Source organism: Drosophila miranda, chromosome 3, assembly GCF_003369915.1.
Source record: "Drosophila miranda strain MSH22 chromosome 3, D.miranda_PacBio2.1, whole genome shotgun sequence".
NCBI lineage: Eukaryota > Metazoa > Arthropoda > Insecta > Diptera > Drosophilidae > Drosophila > Drosophila miranda.
Window position 1 is genome coordinate 20,488,902 of NC_046676.1, and position 22,553 is coordinate 20,511,454.

General features: G+C 46.6%; 4 protein-coding genes across 6 annotated transcripts; 2 read left to right on the forward strand and 2 right to left on the reverse strand.

Moving 5' to 3' along the window:
- Positions 1-534: 534 nt before the first annotated feature.
- LOC108158402 lies at positions 535-1,561 on the forward strand. Its single transcript, XM_017290659.2, has 2 exons — positions 535-753; positions 807-1,561. The coding sequence occupies exons 1-2, from the start codon at positions 742-744 to the stop codon at positions 1,416-1,418; spliced, it is 624 nt and encodes a 207-aa protein (XP_017146148.1). The 5' UTR covers positions 535-741; the 3' UTR covers positions 1,419-1,561.
- On the reverse strand, positions 1,488-5,527 carry LOC108160823 (pro-resilin). Its single transcript, XM_017295054.2, has 2 exons — positions 5,106-5,527; positions 1,488-2,749 (listed from the first exon to the last, which is right to left on the reverse strand). The coding sequence occupies exons 1-2, from the start codon at positions 5,109-5,111 to the stop codon at positions 2,069-2,071; spliced, it is 687 nt and encodes a 228-aa protein (XP_017150543.1). The 5' UTR covers positions 5,112-5,527; the 3' UTR covers positions 1,488-2,068.
- LOC108160825 (casein kinase II subunit beta') lies at positions 2,805-3,701 on the forward strand. The gene is made up of 2 exons (XM_017295055.2): positions 2,805-3,447; positions 3,508-3,701. The coding sequence occupies exons 1-2, from the start codon at positions 2,897-2,899 to the stop codon at positions 3,590-3,592; spliced, it is 636 nt and encodes a 211-aa protein (XP_017150544.1). The 5' UTR covers positions 2,805-2,896; the 3' UTR covers positions 3,593-3,701.
- A 12,273-nt stretch (positions 5,528-17,800) lies between the features above and the next one.
- LOC117185791 (dehydrogenase/reductase SDR family member on chromosome X-like) lies at positions 17,801-21,565 on the reverse strand. Of its 3 annotated transcripts, none has more exons than XM_033391662.1 (5): positions 21,475-21,565; positions 19,755-19,940; positions 19,576-19,683; positions 18,381-18,762; positions 17,801-18,316 (listed from the first exon to the last, which is right to left on the reverse strand). In XM_033391662.1, the coding sequence occupies exons 2-5, from the start codon at positions 19,933-19,935 to the stop codon at positions 17,920-17,922; spliced, it is 1,068 nt and encodes a 355-aa protein (XP_033247553.1). In that variant the 5' UTR covers positions 19,936-19,940; positions 21,475-21,565; the 3' UTR covers positions 17,801-17,919. The 3 variants fall into 3 exon arrangements, with proteins under 3 accessions (XP_033247553.1, XP_033247551.1, XP_033247552.1); XM_033391660.1 differs by lacking the exon at positions 21,475-21,565 and adding an exon at positions 21,202-21,309; XM_033391661.1 differs by lacking the exon at positions 21,475-21,565 and adding an exon at positions 21,202-21,308 and having other exon boundaries at positions 19,755-19,957.
- Positions 21,566-22,553: the final 988 nt, after the last annotated feature.

Below are 22,553 nucleotides of genomic sequence, written 5' to 3' on the forward strand. Positions count from 1 at the left end.
TATGATACGTGTATAGGCCTTTGTGCACCCTATTTCGTTAATTTTATATGTAGATCAAACGCAATTTATTAAGACCTTTTCTCAAATTGATATGTTTTTGACTTATTCATGTGTATTATTAGTATCTTGTATATATTTATCTCGATCCTGATACCTACTGAGCCTTGGAAGACAAACATATTCACAATTCTATAACATCCATTTCCCCCAGGGTGTGCATGGAATGGGACTCATTGTTGTCAGCCGGTTATGACGACTAATTCCTGGTTATTTATAGTGCCAGCGTATGGTCACTCTGGAAGTAACGTATTTTTTTCAAATTTGAAAGGACAGCCAGCAGTTGGAGAAGGAACACAGGTTAATAAATCTATCTAGATAGATAATGACTTTGAACTTGAAGAACACGTCACTCTACGAATGGTAATTTGGAGGTAACTATTAGTAACGAGAAAACCTATTTTTTGTGATATTGTCCGATAACGGTCGCGCCTGTGCCAAAAATGTGCTCATCCGTTGTCTAAAGGTCATATTCACGCGATTCTGTTGCGTTTTCTGCTTGTCGATTGGATACGTGACTATGTGGCCTGAGATGGATCAGATGCCGCCGCCCCTTCCAATGTGTGTCAGCCGAACAGGGCGCGTGCCTGGCATATCAACGATGCGAGTGGTTTAGATATTTTAATATAAAAATGCGTAAGTCCCAAACATTTGATTGCAGTTTCTATTGTAACGTCCATCAAAATGCTGGCAAAGGTAAGGGATTACTGGATTAACACCAAAATATGTGAAAAATAAATTGCTTTTAGATAATTCCATTGATTGCTTTGATGGCTAGTGTTCGAGGAGAGCTGCCTACTAGTCGGGGAGCTCCATATGCCCCAGCTGGATGGCAGCCACGGGTTCCCTTCAATCTACCCAACGAGTACTTCGCTCCCATCCGTACTGATCAGGGTTCAGGTGTGAAGATCACCAAGGAACGCGTGGAACATGCTGGACGAATAGACACGCCTCAATCGAGCTATTTGCCTCCTTCTCACTCCCTACTAGATGTGCCCGAGGAGGAGGGCTTGCCCAATTCCAATCTGGGAAACTCTCCGAACAGGAACTCCCTCCGTCCATCCAATCAATACGGTGCTCCTAATCCTGATCCTAATCCTGCCTTCAAAATCATCTACCCCGATGATGAGGAGTCGTCTACTTCTGATTCGGCCAACCAGCGGCAGTCCAACGTAAGAGAGGGTCGCTATTATATCGTTTCGAAGGATAACAAAATACAGAGGGTTTCATTCCGCGCACTGCAGAAGGTCGATGATGATGATGACTTTACGGCGCAGCTGAGGTACTCCACCGTGGGTCAGCTGCAGGATCCGGTCTATCGGTACAACAGCCAGGGACAACTGGAAAGGGTCCTCAAGTAGACTCTCTTCAACTGAAATTGTAAAGTTTTCCAGGATAAAAAACTATGTAGTTTTTGTTCTTTTTCTGACTTTGTTTTATACAAAAATGCATCTTTATTCGTTTAATTATTAAATATACACAAGAAATCTCATATGTTCGTTTCCTTTGCATGTTTTCCATTTTCTCATCTCGTTTTGGGATTTCCTCAGCTAAAAATTAAATACAATGCTTATTTATATGAATGTGTGAATGCGTTAATGGTCATAGATGTGATCGAGAGTGTGTGCGGTGTGTGACGGTGTGTGCGTGGACTAACACAATTGAGGCGCTTAAACAAAACAAACGGCAAAAAATACAAAATGGAGCACGTGGCATAGAGACAGTGGTGAAGATAACAGAACAGCTGGTAGGGGGGAACGGAGCGCGCCTGGCTATGGCAAAAATGGCGGGCGCTCCACTAGAGGGAGAGATAGATAAAGAGACGAGCGGGATAGAGATAGATGCAGTAAGACAGTCACTGTCAAACTGTTGAGGAACCGCTGCCCCTGGCAACGGACTTAATACTCGGCCAGGGATTATGCCAGCGATCCCACGAAGTAGATCGTATAGCTAGGGGTCGACTTAACTCGGTAACACACAGAAGGCATCTCTACTCTCCTCCTGCCTCCCTCTAGTAGCCGTTGAACTTGCCCTGCTGCGCGTTGCTGTCGTAGCCGCCGCCATTGCGGCCGTTGCCATTTCCGTTTCCGTTGCCATTGCCATTGCCGTTGCCGTTGCCGTTGCCCACCTGCTCGTAGCGGATGGTGGGGCGATAACCGTTCTGGTCAGCCTCGTACTCAACGATCTGCTTGCGACCATCGGGCAGGAGGACGTAGTAGCGGCCCACGGCAAGGTCGCCATCGCGGGACTCCATGTGGCCGAAGTCGTTGCCGGACTCGTAGTCCTGCACGTCGTACTTGAATTCGTACTTGGCCGGGCCGTACTGCTCCTCGTCGCGCTGTCCGTATCCATTGCCATTACCGTTGCCGCCGCCGTAGCCGCCGGCTCCGTTACCGTTCTGGCCCTTGAAGATCGCTCCGGTCAGCGCCGGGGCTCCATACTGGCTCTGGGGCTGGGCAATGGGGGCGCCGTAGCTGTTGCTGGGCGCCGCGATGCCGCCTCCATTTCCACCAGTGCGTTGGGGCGGCAGGTAGTTGCTGGAGGGGCTCTGAAAGCCCTGCGTGGGTGGCAGGTAGTTGTTGGAGGGCGCCTGCGGCGACTGGTTGGGGGGCAGATACTGGTTCTGGGGCACTGGAGGTTCCGCATGAGTCCAGGCGGCCAGGCAAACGAGCAGCGCAATCGATGTAAAGCACTAGGAAGAATAAAAACAGCAAACATTAGCATTTTATAGGACCAAGTAATCCGCCCCAAGTAGCCCAGTCGGAAACACTCCACCCAGCAAATACAAATCTAAATCAAATTATAGTTTAAGGATCCTTTAGAACATTTTGCTCCAGCTATGACAGATTCGGACGAGACCGCCTGGATCCATTGGTTCTGCAGGCAGCGCGGAAACGAGTTCTTCGCAATGGTGGACGAGGACTACATCCACGACAAGTTCAACCTAAACTTCCTGGACACGGACGTTAACAACTATCGCTGCGCCCTCGAGGTGATCCTCGACCTGAACAATGGCTCCGGCTCCGATAATGTGACCGATGCTGATGTGGAGGCCAGCGCCGAGAAGCTGTATGGCCTGATCCACGCCCGCTTCATCCTCACCAATCGCGGCATCGACTTGATGCTCGAGAAGTTCCAGAAGGGCGTCTTTGGCACATGCCCGCGCGTCTTCTGCCAGCGCCAGCATGTGCTGCCCATCGGCCTGAGCGACAATCCCGGTGACGAAATGGTGCGTCTGTACTGCCCCAAGTGTAGCGATGTCTACCTTCCGAGGTCCGCTCGGCACGCCAACCTGGACGGCGCCTTCTTCGGCACTGGCTTCCCCCACATGCTCTTCATGGTCAATCCGGAGCTGCGACCCAAGCGAGCAAAGGCCAAGTTTGTGCCCAGGTGGGTCCTCTACTCGATGTACCCTTTCCTTATTCATATCTGTATCTTCTCACTTCCCAGACTGTACGGCTTCAAGATCCATCAGCTTGCATATCGCTCTGAGTCGCAAGTAAATCAAAAGGACTTGCAGGAAGTTGAGACCTAGAAGTGCCGCAATTGTGATCACACTAACTAAATTCCCCATTTTGTTTGTGCTTTCTGTTCATCTGTCTACCTACCCCATTAAACCCCCATAATCATAATCACAATCATAATTAGGCCTGCTCTGTGTGACCCTATAAGCGATTGTTTCCACACATCTCGTCTCGATGGTCTGTCGCCGATTCTGGGGCATTGTACGTCTGCTTTTTATAGCTTTTAACTGGGACGTATGCAAATTTCGTGTAATTGTGTCGCTGATCAAGTGAAGGGCTACCTCGTGGTGCAACCTGTGGGAGAACCTCATCTGCATAGGCTGACTGGGATTGCGCCACACGTTTCCGAATGGTTGGCAAAAGATTGTCTAAGTAGAAGAGGGCCGTCAATGACTTTCATGCTTCATTGGCCTTAGTACGCTTACGCTTAGTACCGCTTCTGGCCGTCTTTTATCGCTGCCTGGTCATCTCTGTGCGAGTAGACTCCGTACTTGGGCAGTGGTTCGTTCTTCTTCCGCCACTCGAAGTTTTGTTTAATTTATGCATTGCAAAACGTAGTAGCAGATGGTGTTACTTCCACCGCCATTCGGGGCCCAAGTACTGGGATCGGCTGCCTTAATTGCTTCCCAGGTAACAGGAGAGCCCTGCTCATGGATGTTCTGGTTTCATCTGATCTTGTGCAACATCCGAGATAACAAATAGCAACAACAAAACAAAAACAGTAGCCCCCTACAACAAATGGATGATGATGGCAGCTTATGAAATTTATTATGCGGATCTCTGGCGGGCACCGCGGGCCGAGGCGCTTGATTAATCGCCCAGCTGAACTTGACTCTTGATCTGCCACCCATATTTATCGTTTTATCATATTCCGCTGATGTTTAGGCCAAGTTATTGGTGCGGGATGGCCAATACAAGCGCTGCTTCATTAGCTTGATAAGTTGTTTAATTGATTGATCGATCGATTGCTAAAAAATTAGATTCACCAAATTTGGTTGAAGAAAAACTAACAGAAATTTGTGTACAATTTTTTTTGCACATTTTTGATCGATTTTTTAAGTATGAGGAAATTTAGTTTAGATCCCCAAAATATTGTATTGGTAGAAATAACCAAATTAGGAGATTTTATTTGCAGTTTTAATCACCGAATGAAAAAAAATAGACTTTAGAAAAACTGTCGAAAGGATTCTATGATAAATCCTGAATAACCCATTATATACGAGTATACACGTAATATGATTTATATATTCCGTATTATTCAGATGTCCTCTTTATGCACATATGTTCTCTTCTCGAAAGTTAAGTCTGATAAATAACATCCTCAAAACATCTAATTTTCTTTATCACATTATTTAATCCTTATAATCCTGGCGTGATCCCCTGACCAGGATAATTCTTTGGAACACCACTGCACACCACTTGACACTTGATCCGTTATTCGACAGTTCTTATAGTAGTATGTATAACACACAGGATCCCATCTCCCAATACGATGATGGTGGGGATATCCTACACGATATATACCTTCATTTTGTGTTGTCACTTGTTTGGGGGTTTTGGCACACACGAAATCTGTTTGTTTCCTCTGTGGAACTCTGCTTCTGGGGTTCTTCTGGCGAAGATGGTTGAACGGATTGTGATACTGAAACAATTTCGTAGGCCAGTATTTATATTTGAAATGCGCTGCACCGCGACTCTGGCTGTGGCAGAGGCTGTGGCAGATCTCTCTAACGACGTGGTATCTCAGTCGGCGTCGACTGCGAAAAATCGCGCGCCAAAATGTGTTTTTTTCGGTGTATTTCAATTTCGGTTTTCGAACAGCCACATCAAAAACAACAAAAAGCTCATTACAAAATAAATGCAAAGCAAAAACACTTCAGTAGAGGAAGCAAAGGCACAGAGGTACAGCAGCAGCCGAAGAGCATATTACTCTCCGGGCTCACGAGAGTAAGAAGACGATAAGCGCATTGGAAACGAGTATTGAAAGGTGAGGCAAATTACAATAGTAGTTCCAAGTACTCTCTCCCCAACATTTACCGAAACCCAATTCTCGTTGTCCCAGAAATCCCATTCGGTTACACAGAGAGACCCGAAAAACGGGAATGCCTCACCTTACATTGCTAGGCTTTGGCTAAGCCGAAGCTGTGAGAGAGAGGAAGATCAGGCCAGTGGTTGAAGGCGATAAAGAGCGGGGAGGGGGTTTGTTATAGTAAACTACTTTGAAATTGAAGCGCCAAACATTTTAACGAACACGAAGGCGGGGGTTTGGCTTCGGCTACAGCGAAGATGAGCTTCCCAGGCACTCGGGAAATGAGACGGGTAGCAGGAGAAGAGTAATATGTAATGTGCGCTCCTTCCACTACAGGCCATAAGCATTTGCTGCCGCTGCTGCCGTCGCTGCTGTTGTCGCTCATGTAATAGCAAAAACAGTTATTTGTAATGGAATTAGTCATACAGCTGGCAGCGACGCCGACTGCGATGCCGGCAGCAAAGTGAGCGGAGCTCTGCCACGGCAACTCTGCGACTCCACTCGCTCCACGCATCTTCAGTCGCCGCCGAGACAGCAGCGGCAGCGAAACTTTGCCAAAGACAAAAGACTCTTCAGGCTGGAAAGGCGGCCCGGCTGGGGCTGTAAACCGTAATCGTAATCCCAAAATGTTCTCCATGTTTTGGGTAATAGTAATACCCCAACAAATTGTTTCCCTTTAGTGCGTGGGAGTCTCGGTGGGATTTGTTTCAGTTTCTGTACGATTTAATGAGCCGGATTATGCGATAGATCTCACAGATGTGTCGACATGGATTCCAGGCGGATGATCGTTGGGGAGGGCGAGGGCAATTGCAGTTCCCAGAGATTTGATGATAAGCGCATTATGCGAGTGGTTTAGTTTTTCCATAGTTTTCCATATGAGGATTATTTGAAAGAAGTGGAGTAGTGGACGAAACATTCCCGATCTTAACTATTTCAATATATTAAAGATGACATACGATCTACAATGGAATGTGATCAAAATCTGTTTTGTAATAGCTACTTATCGCCGGAAAGCTTCCTTGCATAACACAAAGAAATGCTCGATAAATACTCGAAAAGTACTCGTAATTCAATATGTTTGCTGCCATATGCTCCCTCAATGGACTCCCTCAAAGAGTGGGCGTAGCATCCATCACGATCAGCAAATACTTGCTCGTATTTCCTTGGCCAATTGCCTTTGTCTCTCTGGCTCATTTCTTGCCCATTTCGCGATCGAGATCGAGATCGAGTGCGTGGCAAATGATTATTGACTTTTTGGCAAACATTTTGCTACAACGGTTAGGGGCCCTATTGTTGTGGTTGCCGCTGATTATTTGATTATTTGGCACGGGCTGACTTTCACAATTTTTACGATCAGTAAGCCCCAAAGGCCAGGCGCCGCCCCACCCCATAAATGAGCTGGTAATGAATGGAGGGAGTGGAGTGAATTGCACTGCCAGGAGGAGATGCCCCATGGACGCCATGCCCCAGCTTCCTCCATGCGAATTCCGGCAAGTGTTTCTGCAAGTAATGCCGCGACCTTGCCACCAGAGCGAATAATAAAACTAAATTGGAGAATAAACTCCACAAAAGTTTTGTAATAGCGAATATCATTTGGAATTATGTTTGCAAAAAAAGAAAAACTATAACATCCTAAGGTAACATTATAATGGTTAATTTCGTTGAATATACGAGTATGCGCCTGACTCTTGAATTTGGAAAACAAAACAATTAAATAAAACTTCGTTTGTGCCGCATTCCACGGAGCCATAACTGAGATTCATATTCAATAGCACTCCATGAACAACTTGAGATCTGTTTTCTGTTTCTGTTTCTGTTTCTGTTTTGGGTTTTCAGTTTTCAGTCTCTTCTGGGGGTTTCTGTTCATGTTTGTAATCATTTTTCCAGCACATTAAAAAATCATTTAATTTCCTGCATCGGCTAATTTACATTGAACGTCCCCCGACATGGGGACGGGAACGGGGACGGAGCGCAGGCGGAGACAGCTTTGGTGTGTCGATCTCTAGAGAGGGCTAATGCTAATGGCACCCAGCCAGGTGATGATGCGCCAAAGCCAAAACCAAAACCAAAACCAAAACCAAAAAGACAATGACTATCGGTAATTTCCTGATGGTTTCTCCAGTGCTGCGGACGGGGAGGACCTTGAAATACTTACAACAATGTGTATCTGTATCGCGGACCAGATCTCTATCTGTGTTTGTTTTGTAACCTAGAATGCTGACGAGTGGAACGTAAACGTATAATTTAAATTAAACTACGATAATTTCTGATGCAATGCCCCCCAGTCGGAGCCGCGGAACCACGGCCAGAGAATCAATTAAGGCATCTTTTGATGTAAATTGCGCCGCACTTCAAAAAATGATCAAAAATCTCCATCACGATGATCTCTAGGAGGTGTTCGGGGCGCACAGCAGATGGGACTGCGGTTTGTTTCGAGATTTTCGCACTTTGACGACCGACTGCATTCTTGGCCCGATGCGAAGGTCGTTGCCTTCTGCCAGAATCAGAGTAAAAGTTGATTGACTCACGAACAGATTTGACATTTTCAGCGGAACTCGTGGGTAGAGGAGTGGCCACTGGGTGTAGGGCGGGGTGCGTGGTGCAGGAGAGGCAGAGGCACAGGAAATATCCCATTTTCCGGTTAAATTAAATTAAATTAAATCGATAAGATGTACTCGATAACTGGATGGAGTTGATGATGAGCTTCAAAGGGAAGGACGAAGGATGGACTATCAAACCATTAGATCAAACCAATATATTTCCTAATAAATCCAATCATAAATGGATAATATTCAATAACATTCTATACATTTGATGGACAACTTCCTAAAAAATTTGTCGATGACATTCCATCAAACTGTATCGCCTGGCGCTCATCTCAATCAGGCGAAGGTCAGATCTTGGGAAATCTCGAGATCTGCCTGAGGAACCTGAGGAACGCTCAACTCAACTTTGGCATTTGAGCGATGGACTCGATCTCGATCTCGGCTCCGCTCTGTACTCTGTCTACACCACGATGGCTGTCATAAAAGACGCATTCACAGAGCACTCCATAAAGTAATTGCACTCGCGCCTGCGCCTGCGCCTGCGCCTTGGCCCGAGCTCGAGCTTGAGCCGGGTTTGCAAAATTGCCAAATTAGTTGTTGCAAGTACCTCTCATTCATGGAATGGAGCATTCTGTGCGCGGCATAATTAAAACGTATGCGAAGCAATTAAACTTGAAACAGAATAGATCTTGGTGGTAGACACAGACATAGCCGGGAGATGTGCATTCTGGCGCTCAATCAGTGGCAGCCGGCTTCTGCGATGATTGATGTGTCCCACAGTCGGACAGAAGAGAGTGGAGCCTCTGAGCAAACAAAAGCGTCTAAACCTTGCATTTTGTGGGCGATGGGAGCATCGGTCCACTGATTTATTTACGGCCCAAGCGGTCATAAAAATAGTTCCCACTGCAGCCGTTGAAGCCGTTGCAGCCGGCCAAGGCAGCATAAATGATTGTGTGGCAGCTACCGAAAAAATTTGCCTTTTGTTGCGGATCGTTGGTTGCACAACGCTAGCAAGTTCGAAGGGGCTCCAGCTCAATCTCATCTCAGTCCCAAGCCATTGGAGAACGTTCGATGAGTGCGTGCTCTGGCGCGGAGTCATCGGCGCGCCGCTTGCCAAATCGCAGGTCAATGAATAGTTTAGTATATGGTCCATTGTCTCGGGAATTTCACATGGGAAAAGGGAAGGGAAGAGTAGTTATCTTTGTCCGCCGAGCAGCTAATCCGCTTGCCAAATTTAACGTGTGGATCAACTCGAAGACACTTGTAAGAACTCGACCGAGTCTACATCCTCATGCGTGGGGGTCAACCTGTTTGAGGTCTTTGATTGGCAGTTTCTGCGGGCCTACCCACAACACATCACCTCACATCGCATCGCATCACAGCTCATCCACAAGAGCCCCGAGACGATTGGTAGAGATTCCAAGATAAATCAGCGCACATGTTGATAGACAAACAGAAATGATTACGATTCTCGCACTTGATACATCGATCGATCCAACTTCCGCCATTGCCAGCCAGCACTCGATCCGAGAAGAAAAGGTTATGCCATGCTCTCCATCTGATGCTGAACCCATCCCATCCTTGCCCCGTCGCACTGACATTGAAACTCTGACACGCTGGATCGAGGAGGGAGCCATGACTTTGGGCCCGTTCGTAATTCATTTGAAATTGAATTGAACTTTGAGTCGGGGCTGCACAGTGGTTCGGAAAGCATAGATCATTAACCTTAATTGAATGGTTAAATCCCACTTTTATTGATTTAAAATATCCAAATCTTTGCCCCACTGTGCAGCAGCTCACAGCTCGATTTCTGGTGCTGAAGTTTATAAAACAATTAAACAACAAACACAAAAGCTAGATGAAAACCCGAAAAGTGTAATAAAGATCATGAAGTGCGGCACCAACACCACCACCACCACCACCACCACCACCACCACAAGAAGAAACTACACAAAAAGCCAAAGTTTTGATGGAATTTTCGTCAGGGTAAGGGGTGAGCTCCAATTCCAATTCCAATTCCCATTCCAGCTCCGGCTCCGGCTCCCACTCCCATCTCAGTGGAGGGAAACGAAACACTTTCAGTTTCGGGCAGGCCAACAGTAGACCAGAGCAGAGCATAGCAGATGATTGTGCAAGATTGGGGCTGGTCGGGGCAATGAGGCAGTGGGTCGCACCGGGTCGCACCGGGACTTTTACCCAGTAGAACACGTCTCGTTATGCGCATTAACGGTGCTGGGAAATTGTGGGAGCTGGATCCGAGAGCATAATTCGTGTCATTTGCATATGCAGCACGGATGCCTGATCTGGCACCTGGCATCTGGTCCGCTCTGGCGGAGTCCCCCCCTTCCATTGTGAGTAGCCGAGGCTGTCACTATCACGAATGCACTTTGGCGGCGGGGAATGGATCCGCCTCAGAGTGGGAGTCGATCGATCATTATCACCCCCTGAACGATTGTAACATAGATCGTCGTTGATATTCATCTGTTTAGAGCACTCGTGCTCTCGGTAGTCAAATGTCAAGGCACATCCTTTCTTCTTTTGCATGTCGCTGCAGAATATTGTTAGCAATCGACCCCCAAACAATTAATAATCACTCTTCGGATAATGAAAGCTTTGCCAGCGATGCCGATGCCGATACCGCCGGCCAAGTGATTATAAAAAGACGAAAGAGCTTACACGGGATGAAATCTTTGCGATACGCAAATGGGGCATCCAAATCGATACACAGCTCTGGAACCAGAGGGTTTTGGGGTTGAAAGAACAAGAAAAAAAAACTATGGAAAGTATTCACTCTTATCGCGAGTTTGGGCACCGCATAAACATTAAAGATCGTTTGGCACTTGCTGTTTGTGGAGCAAAAAGCAATTTGAAATCAATTTGAAATCGAATGGAGCGCCATTGGAGAGCGCCCTCATCGGTGGAGCAATTGTTTCACCGAAAACTAATTGCTTGGCCTCAAAAAGTCCGCGAGTATCTGACGGATACTTGGTCGGATCTTGGCGACGATTAGTTGTGGTCCTAATTTCGGATTCAGCGATAAGAGCCCGCAACCTTGAGAGACTTGACACATCTGCAAGATACAAGATACCAGACACTTATGCAACAATCATTTGCCAATCATTTGCCGTAATTGTAATTGAATGTGAATAAATTCCTTTGGCATTTTCGGGGGAAAGTAAAGTCGGCTTGTTTATTTGCACTTATCTCCGCAATTGATTCGCCATAGAAATCAATAAACTCTGACAAAATTATGCCACATAAATCAAACGCATTGTTGAAGCACCGCAGTCGCTTCCTTGAAGACCCACGAGGGCATCTCCATGTCCGACATCCCATCTGTTTCTCAGTGTGGGAGCTGAGGATGCTACGAAGCTGGAACTCAGTGGGGTTGGGGATGGGGATGGGGATGGGGATGAGATGTGTTGCAACGCATCTGCAGCCTCACGAATCTCGGAATTTATGATTTTCTACTGATGTAATAATAATCATGCACAGCCCCAGACGACAGGTGAAAAATTGTTACAATTTGATGGCTCTGCCAGTCACAACAACGTGATGCGGCCCCGCGCTGCACTCTGCAAATGCAATCCCTGACTCTATGCTGTGGCAGTTTGCAACCGTTGCAGTGGGCTGCTGCTGCTGCTGCCACTGCCGCTGGTGCTCTTGTGGCAGATCTACATGGGTTTCTTTTTTATGGGACTCTAAATCGTTTCTTTATAGCTGCCTCTACCTCAGGCGATGCTGCCTCTGCCGCAGGCGATGCTGATTTTCAGAGTTTTAGAATGTGTAGTTCGCTGGGCTAATTAGATGTGCACGTATCGGCCGCACATTATTTATGGCTCTGGGGACGACTGAAAACTGCACAGATTGTGGGGGCTTGAGAGTGGTGTGAAGGAATGCAGGAGGAGGGAGCAGCCTTGAAATGTGGAGCAATCTTAATCCGTTGGTTGCCCAACCCGAAAGAGACCCATCTGCTATCAATGGACACTTTTACCCATTATGACCATTAGCGTAACCACATCCGGGGCCGGGCCCAATCTAATCGGGAATCACGATAACCCCACCGGACCCTCGTACTTCGTAAGCTTCTCTGGTCGCACTCCGATGCGAGGTTCAGGTACACAATGTGAAGGCCAGACTTTGTTTTACCATCAGTGCCATCAGTGCCATCAGTGCTGAGAGACAGTCAATCATTCTGGCGACCTTGTCGACTTGAAGCCGGCTCCGGATCGCAACCCCAAACGTGCTGGCTTCTGTGTGAAAATGTGTGAAAATCAAACAATGATCAGCACTGTCCCCGTCATTCAGAGGCAGGAATCCGCAGATCAGATGGATTACAAAAGGTTCTCGCAAAGGTTCTCGGGTCGATGCCCCACTCCGCCGAACTCCAAAGCAGACAGCGGCAAATAGTGTAGGATTATGTGCAAGTGTATCGCAAAGATGGCATGCCACATGTGAGCTCTTGTCTGGGGCGCCGCTTGTGCTCAAGTGGCAGCCACCAAAAATAAAGAAAAACTCAAGACTGACGGACGGGGACTTGAAAGTATCTATCTATCTATTAAAGCAAGCGGCGATGCAATTTTGAGCTTCATCTTCGACTAGTAATCAAAAGTCGGGGACTCCACTTACTAGTACATTGCTGCAACACGCAAGCAACTCCACAAAAATGAGACGCCAAAGCAGATTAATTATGGAGCCAGAGGCTGAGTCTGAGGTTGAGTCTCAGCCGGGCCGACAGCCAGAAGGAAGCTTAGGAAGCAATCTTGGCTCAGTTTTGGCGCAGGTGAATGTGCTGAATGCCACCGCCAGAGCCAACGCCAGAGCCAGAAGTTGGGGGCAGGCTGCGTCGTCTATTTGTTGAGTGTTTGACATATGATTTTTGCTAAATGAAAAATCTTTCGAGTCTCCATCTCCATCTCGGTACTGGCAGAATTTTCGTAATGATTTCGGGGCTCTTGCGAAAAAATCTTTTATTTGGCAGCGATTCTTTCATAACCCAAATTCAAGGCAGATCAACGGATCTCCATCTCCATCTGCAGCTATCCACCTGCCACACACAGCAATAAGAGGCTGACGGGAAATCAATGAGCATAAATAAGATTAGAGCGGGAGCAGAGCGCAGAGCGCAGAGCGCAGAGGCCTCTTAATGCTGGGCACTAAATAGCGGTTTAATTGGCACCCAGAAGACCCAACACTGGTGGTGGTAACAATGCCCTCCCTGCCTGCGGGGAAAGAGACAACCCCATTGGTTCATCGTCAGATTGCGGGTATGACGAGGCAGAATTGGGCAAGTGCATCTGGTGCATACCTTTCGATTGAAGAAAATGGAGAACGATTTATGAGGAAATAGACAGGAATATGGGTTGATCGCAATTCCTTGGCGGGTGTTGATCAGAACAAATTAACATTCTGGTGACCCAAAGATACTACAAAATGGTGACCCCGAGAGTAATGAAGAAGCTTCCTTCCTATCCCACCGATTCCACCTCACATTCGATCCCCGTCAAAAAAGACAGTATCGGAATAGCAATCGAAGCAGAGAAATCAATTAGTTGAGCAGAAATAGCTCTTGCATACGTGGCAGCTTACTTAATTGCATTCAATTAAAGTATCTAAATAAATTGGGACTCGATGTTGTCGGGTGTCGGGGCACCTGAAAGGGTCTTGACTTTCTAACCACTACGAGGGCTCTCTTCTGCATGAATTTCGCTCTCGTTCGAGTATTTTAGTGGGCCGCGTAACCAAAACCAAAACCGAAACGCGAAACCAATTCAATTCAATCCAATCGCATCCCATTGAAATCCAGTTGGGTTCGTGGCTCTTCTCTCTGGTGTTGGGAATTTTTTGGTGGCTGTTGGCACAGCAGTCGAGATCTCAAGTACCCTAAACATTCACTTTTATCTACGAAATGCAGTCACCCAATTTCTTGCCGCTACTTGATACAGTTTTGTGTGCGGACAAGGTCGTTTGTCGTCTGTCGTTCGACGATCGACGATCGACGATCGAGAGCCGCCTGTCTGCGTCTGTCAGCCCCCTAGTTTGTTGTTTGTTTAGTGGGGTTTATGCAACAAACATCATCACAATTGGTAAGGGTAATTGAGATCGGGAGCAGGCTGTCAGTGGGTCAGTCGGTCGAACGAGCTGGTGCCACTGCAGCAGCTCCTCCTTCTCCGTGGGCCCTGTCAATGTGTCATTCCCAGCCTTGGACACTCTCACTTTTCACCTATCAGAGACAGACCCTTTTCCCCCGTCCTCAAGTGGGCTCTCGAAAAACCCCAAAAGATACTTCGAGCTGTGTAAATACTTACGATTAATTACACTCGAAACCCGGCCCAGCTCGATGGCAAATTTCTTCGACTCCGAGTGGGTCCGGCCTTTGTGTGGCATGCCCATGATAATTATCATAATAATGGAGCGTTAAATGGGGCAGCATCGCACAACCACATCAAAGTGGCGCCAAAGGGCATCCGATATAATGCGAATTTGTATCTGTATCTATTTATTGTGCCGCGCCGCTTCCATTTTGAAGTGCTTCCAAAAATAATCCGCCAAAAAGATCGAAGACTTTGTACGGTTTTGGTACGGGGTACGTGGTACGAGGGCCGAGGGACGCGTTAGAGGTGTCAATATGCAAATTGGCAAGGAACGATCCATGATTGATCATCCATCCATCCACCAATTGGATGGCAATTATGCATGCATGTTTGCAGATTCGGTTTAAGATTCGAATCCGACAGACAACGGTGCGTATGCGTGACGGGTATGGGCATGGGAATTGGGTAAAGGTTGCTAATTCTCTCAGGAGTGGAGGCTAAGGCGGTTTGATCACACTAAAAAGTAGATTCGGTATTTTTTCGGACTAGCATCCATTCAATTCATGCAGAAAAGCAAATCAAATTCTAGATCATAAATATGAGGAAGCAGCTTACTCTAATCTCAACTGCTCAGATCAGAGCCATTCCCAGCTCTGTTGTGACCCGCAATATCATTAACTCTGGCACATCCATCATCCGAGAGATTCGCAATTCATATGCACAGCGGGAGGTTCTATGGGGCAGGGGTCTCAGCCGAGTCGCTCCCACTCTTGCAGCCGCACAGCGCATTCCCCAGCGCGGCGAATCTTCACACTTTGGCCATTAATTTGTCCAGAGTTTCCCAACATATCAGTGCTCATCTGCTTGACCAACCCAAGTGCCTGCCCCTGCCGGTGCCCTGCCCTGCCCTGCTGCGCTCCCACTTAATGTACTTTTTATTTAAATTCGCTGCTAGACAAAAGAGGCAACCATTCGGCTGCGCTCGACTCTGGCGGCGAATTCTTAGCAACAATTTGCTGCTCCAATTAAGCTCCAACAAGCTCTGCTCCTGCTGCCACTGCCGTTTCATCGTCTTCTGCTTCTTCTGGCCAAGCGTGAGTACATTCATCATGCGGTGATTTATGGCGCCCACGCCACTGCCATCGCCATCGACGCATGTGCTCACGTTTTTCCACAGCGAAAAGAAGCAGCAGCAGCCGTAGCTGCGCGTGTGGGCAGCTCCTCACTATCCCACTATCCAGCACCATCTCCATCTCCAGCCCCAGCACCAGCATTGTTATGCTCTGTTAGCCATTTTAGAAGCGTGTGGAAATTAAACGATGTGGCAAGACTCCAACAAATTGCTGCTGTGGGCGTTGGAGGTGCAACAGCAGCAGTAGCAGCAGTAGCAGCGGCAGCAGCAGTGGCGGACTCCTCTCTGGAGTTCCGCTTGGAGCAGGTGCCAAAATCAAACCATATTAACCACATAAAACATAAATGAAGAAACCAAAGAATCCACCATCCAAATGCACACACTCCAATGAGTTTATTAAGCTGCCACCAGAAGCCGCAGCATCCAAAGCGAAGAAGCTGCAACAGCCAAAGAGAAGTAGCTGCAGCTGCTGGCGTGGCGCAGCCCGGCTCTGCTCGGCTGCGGCACACCGTTTGAGGCTGTCAGATGAGAGGCATGTTGAGTGTTTTAATTACTCGTACAGCCAGTGCGATCACTGGTTGCCACTGCCACCAACTGGCAACTGGCAACTGTATCTGAATTTGTTTGATTTACGCGTGGTCATTAGCCATTGCCAAGTGGTCTCCGATCTCCGGTCTCTGGTTTCTGGTCTCTGGTCTGGGCTCTTTGGTCCGCCTGTCGCGAAATGTCAAAAGGTTAATTGGATTGTGGCAGCCGTGGCAGCATGAAGCTGCAGCAGAAGCCGGACGCAGTTAAGAATCTCGTCGAGCATGGAATGCCGGTTCAGTGGAAGAATGGATACTTGGAGGGGCCTCCATTTCCATTGAACGGCCGCGAATGGTCAATGGTGAAGGAAAGGAACTGCACTTAAGTATGGCAATTTATTTCAAGGAAGTTCTCTATAGCTATAAATCGGTGTTGGTGTTTCTGTGGACATTCTCGGTGCACTGCCAATCAGGTAAAGTTTATTTCATATCTATTGTTATGTTTTATTAAAGGTTCCAAAAGTGTGCATTTACAGCAAAAGAGTTTTACGAAACAATCTTTTGGACAATCTTTGTGGATTTTCGGTTTTTGTGGTGCCGCAAATACACTTGTGACAGTGAGATATTACAGGAGTCTGGATACAAAATCTGGTTGCTCTAGCTCTTGTAGTTTCTGAGACATGGCTATATCGTCTCGAATATTGATGCTGATCAAGAATATTTCCTTTCAGCTACAACACCTACACATCTTGTCAGATAGGGGACGTGCCATGGAGCATAAAGACCCCCTGGATCCTAGACGAAGAAGAGGACTTTTTTCTCGATTCCGTAATCAAAACTTGTTTGGGGCCTTATCCCAAAGTCGGCAACCGCCATCTCATCAGCAATCGTCGCTTGTCGAAATCAAATCCAATCACCGCCGCTAATGCTCGCCAGACATGCAAGATCTGGGAGATGAGTTCATTTTGGTTGCCACTTCATACAACGGACAGCCTGGGAAGCCGGGCCGCCTTCCTCCGTCGACGTCCACTAAGATTTTGATGGATGACAGCGCCCACCCGATCGGCAGCTTCACACATTGAGTTATCGCGGGGTCTATCTCTATCTACCCGTACCAGACGCTTTTGGATATGCATTAAATATGAGATGGATGTCGTTGTCTTGGGACGTTCCGATAGCTTAAGTGACAGCCGAATTGTTGTAGTTGCTGCAGATGATACACCTACCTATCCACCTACCTGAGCACAATCTCGCTCTCTCTCTCTCTGGTCCCCACTTCATCTCCATCTCATGGATTCCTCGCTCCTCTTTTATGGTTCGTAACTGTAGTCGATTAAAATTCCTCAAAAATGTTGAATGTTAATCGCTCATTGTTTAAGGGGGCGCACAAAATTAAATTGTTTGCTTTTTGCGAATTTGACATATAGCAGATGTTGCTGTTGTCGCTGTCGCCTTTCAAGCTGCCGCCGCCGTCGCCGCAAAGAACTGAGTGCATTTTGAATGTACTCGTACTCGTAGTTTCTGCTGTGGTTGCTGCATTTTTAATTGCATTCCCCGCCCGCCGATGCCGATGGCAATCAAACAAAGACAAGTTAATTAAAACCTCGCCTAGAGCGGGGGAGATATTACAGCTCCTAGGATACAGTCCCAAAGATAGAGAACACTGCCAGCTCTTCCATATAAAATTGTTTTATAAAAGAATCGTTTCAAAAAAAAAAAAACAGAGTGTTTGTTAAAAGTTAGCATTGAACCAATTGTGGAAGGAATGTTAAAGATTGAGTGGTTTGGAGGTGTCAGTATTCGCCGTTTCCATACTGTTTGATCTTGAGCAGGTCGCAGGAGAACTGGAAGAACTGCTCGCACTTGGCTGGTTTCTTGGCGTCGGGATGGAAGGGACCCTTGCCGCCGTTGCTCAGATAGGTGCCCCCCTGGCCCTCGATCGAGGGATCTATGGCCGCAAACACGACCGTGCGGGAACCCCGCTCCGGCGTCTTGAAGAAGAGCTTCTTGAACATTGGCACCGATGTGGTGGCCGAGTGCTCGAACAGATCCGTGTCCACAATGCCCGGATGCACCACATTCACCTGCACGTGCGACTTCTCTGCATCGAGCAGTGTCTGCAGGTGGCGGGTGTACAGGATTTGAGCCAGTTTTGACTGGCTGTAGGCAGCTCCCGGATAGTATTGCTTGCTGTGGAGGACAAAAAAAACACCATGTGAGTGGACATCCAGCAAGTTTGGGATGATTCACTCACTTTCCGTTGATGTCCTTGTAGTTGATGCGTCCAATGAGGTTTACGCAGGAGCTCACATTTACGATCCTCGCATTCTTTCCCTCCTTGCCCGCCGCCTTCAGTCGGGGCAGCAGCAGGTGACTGAGCAGGAAGTGGCCCAAGTAGTTCGTGGCAAAGTGCGACTCGTAGCCATCGGCGGTGAGCCTGAAGGGGGCGAACATAATGCCGGCATTGTTCAGCAGCAGATCGACCTTAGTGTACCGTTCCTTGATGCGCTGGGCGAAGGCCTGCACTGATTTCAGATCGCCAACGTCGAGCTGCTCGCAGATCAGCTTGCCCTTGGTCGCTTTCAGATCGACTATCGCTCCGACGGCGGCTTCAGCGCTTTTGGGATCGCGAACACCTGTATATGATATAAATTAATACAATTATTGAGGATGGAAATGGAGTCCAGAGTCTTTTCTATCGCGTTTTTAAGGAGAAAAGTATGTTATTCCTTGAATGAATACATTATTGGTCCCACCCTGGTCCCTGGTCACCCTCCTGGGCCACCCCCCGCATGCATTGTAAGCGGAAGGCCACCTTGGAATCTGAACCAACCAAACTCTTCTCTGCCATGATAGATAGCTCTATCTCTTTCTTTCGAGCTAAATTCGACCAATATCTTCTTCTACCCGAAATTGGACATGTAAAAAAGGTCTAAGATTCGACAAAGTAATTCTACACGGTAACTACACAGGGGAGACACCTAGCGACGAAACATGTAGTGTAGATTTCATGTATCATGTAAAAAGTAAATTTACCGACCAACACCAGCGATCAGCTGTCGCGATTTATCGAAGCACCGCCATCTCAATTGGATTTGTGGGGCAGATTTCCGCCCTGCCTCAGCCCCCAGACCAATCTCATGGGGCTTGTACTTTGTATTCCATAAACGGCGATCTGGGATCCGATCGTGATCGGAGTTGGGAGTTGATAAGGTAGATAAAGAACTCATGAGCATGTGTCACGTTTTGCCGAGCGGATGGACAAGGCTGGGGACAGTCTTTCGATTCATTTTCTCCTTTGGAATTGTCCATTCCTCGCACGTGCATTGTTGTCGCATTAAATGTTTTCAGAATATATAATTATTCACTCGAAACCATCTGATTGATGGTCATGTCTAGCACCAGTTCCCATCCTACTGGGCACAAAGATCGAATTGGTCAACACTTACCCATGACGACAGTCATGTCGCAGGCCAGCAGCTTCTCCACAATCCGCAGTCCGATGCCGCGGTTGCCTCCAGTGATGACAGCGATGCGGTCCGGCTGCTTATAAAGTGCTTAAATGGATAATGTTCACAATTAATTTCAGTTTGATAAGCATCTTAATATTAAGATTATCACTGCTTACCCACACGATCTCGCGCCGCATACTGAGCGTCGTGGATGAGGCCCACAATGCCCAAATACTGATACCGGAACTCCGTCTTCCACTCGAACCATGACTTGGGGAACTCCTTGGTCGTCTTCGAGAAGAGGAAGCCACACAGCAGCAGGCCCACGAAGAAGAGCCAAAATAACGCGATCAGCATGTTTCCTAAGGGAAAGAATTTCCTGATAACGATTAGAAGAGCTACGTCTGCGAGCAAAGGTCGTGGTGGCGATGATAAGTACAGCCATGTCGGCTTGACACACGGCCGATTTCCCATTAGCCAGTGCCTTTACTAGGGCAATTATCAATATTGACGAGTCAATTCGACTCGAGTGCACTTTGCGAAACTCTTAACCTGAGTCAGCAACAATTTCACGAGCCATACGGTAAGGTAAGGGTATATCTATCTGCTATGAGAGTGGTTTTTCTTGTGAGGCATATTTTTGTCTTTATCTTCATTCTTTGCGATCCACAAAATGTGTTTGGAAATTAATACTTAATCGATTGGTGGTAGATAATAATGCCAGCCAGAGTACCCAACCTTCTTCGTAGCTCTCTTGCTGCTTTTTCACCTGGGCTTTGTCATATTTGCCGAGCAATTGGGCACGATTTGTTAGTTCTGTACATCAATGGAGCCCGACTCATTGCATCTTTACATCTTTACAGGTATAGGTACGAGTATATATGTTTGTGTCTTAATATTTACGATGCAAGTTGCACTTTGACTGCAGTTAGGCGACAGGCGTAATTGTTAAGCCAGGTGGGAGCGCAATTAAATTAATTAGTGATAGCTAGAGAGATACTATAGTATTTACTCGTAATGCCAGGGACTTTGCCGCAGGTAGAAGGTAGAGCATCGGTGAGAGAACCGAACTGTTTTTGTCTGTGATTGTGTGTGTGAATGCTCGTAAAATGCAAATTAAAAAACCAAACAGCGGTAACAGAAACGACAAAGAATAAAAGTTGAAGAACCCGCGCCAGAGCCAGACACAGAGCCAAAGCCAAAGCCAAAGCTAGCTGTAGAGATAGCCAATGATCGGGGCCAAAAGAGTGAATACTCGTATGGGGCCAGAGCCGAAAAAAGAAGCGCTAAGCAGAGGGGGCCCATCGACCTGTCTACGTATGACTCTGACTCTCTACGAACGTGCGTCTCTGGTTGTCGACTCTTTCCGTGACTTCCGTCAACAAAACGCAAAAGCTTAGCAGTTTTATTGTTGCTGTTTCTGCTTTTAATTTGGTTGCAACTTGGATTGTTAACTTTCTATTTCCTTGGTTGCTAATGCCGTGGCCGTTGCCGTTCCCTCTGCGGTTCACGTAGTGTCTTCTCTGTCGAAACTAAAGGAAGTGCACTTGCCTAGTAAATAGCGAAACGTGTCTATGCTAATATTGACACCCTTTTATTCAATTAAAGGTTGGGTTTGGCTACCTTGAAGATTTCAATTTCTATCAACTGATTTCGAGAACCGGTTTCCGCACTGGCCCTTGGAGTCACAACCGCACCGCGAGAAATTCAAAAGCGAACTGTGAGCTTTAAATGCGCGCCTTTCAGTATAGAACTTGATTCGTCTGTCACATTATTTTTTTGTGGGCCGACAACAGGTGTTTATGTAGGTGCCGGCTGCTGGGGCCGCAAAACAGCTGATGACAGGTCTTAATCCGGGTCCCCACTGACCCCTGGTTGAAGCCCCGATGTACTTACCCTAATAAATACTCAGCAAAGCACTTTAAACGACAGTTTAATTGAAAAACGTAAAAAAACAACAAACAAAATTCCGCAAACTTCAGTTTTGATCAGTGGATTTATCGATAAGATATACGGTCTTACACCTCGAAAATATACCAAAATATACCGCCTCATTTTCAAAATATACCAAAAATATACTGACGAATTCAAGTTCTATTTTACGTATTCCTCGTTTTTGATATTCCGACGAATATTACTAGCTATATAGAACATTTAGCCGTGCCCACATAATTTTAGCCCATTGATGAATAAATTTTCTACACAATTGGTTAGTTTTTAGTCCTTGCTTTTATTGTATTTTGACTAAAACAAGGTTTAAACAAAATAGTTCAACAAAAAAAAAAGTCGCAGTGTTGCTGGTATTTGAAGACGTGATGCGTGTATAGCCCTTTGTACACCCTATTTCGCTAATTTTATATGAAGATCAAACGTAATTTATTAAGACCTTTTCTCAAATTGATATGTTTTTGACTTATTCATGTGTTTTATTAGTATCTTGTATATATTTATCTCGATCCTGATACCTACTGAGCCCTGGAAGACAAACATTTTTTCAATTCTATAACATCCATTTCCCCCAGGGTATGTGTGCATGGAATTAGCAACATGTTTGTGTATGGAATGAGACTCATTGTTGCAAAAGCGAAACTGCGGCGAATCGGGTATTGCCTATATTTCAAGCTATAGATGCCCACTTAGCTTTATCCCATAGATAAATGCATTTTCTACAAGATTGCTTCTCTTAATTACCTTTATGTATTTTATTTTGACTAAAATACGGTTTTCAAGTAAATGTTGCCGCAACAGTGTGTATGGAATGTGCAACATTGTGTATGGAACGAGACTCATTGTTGCTAAAGCGAAACTGCGGCGAACTGCGGCGAACTGCGGCGAACTCAAATTCGATTCAAAAAACGACCAATTCTTTGTTCCGTTGAATAATACTATCTATATAGAACATTTAGCCATGCCCACTCAATTTTGTACGATTGATGAATCAATTTTATACATGATTGGACTATTCGAAATACTTG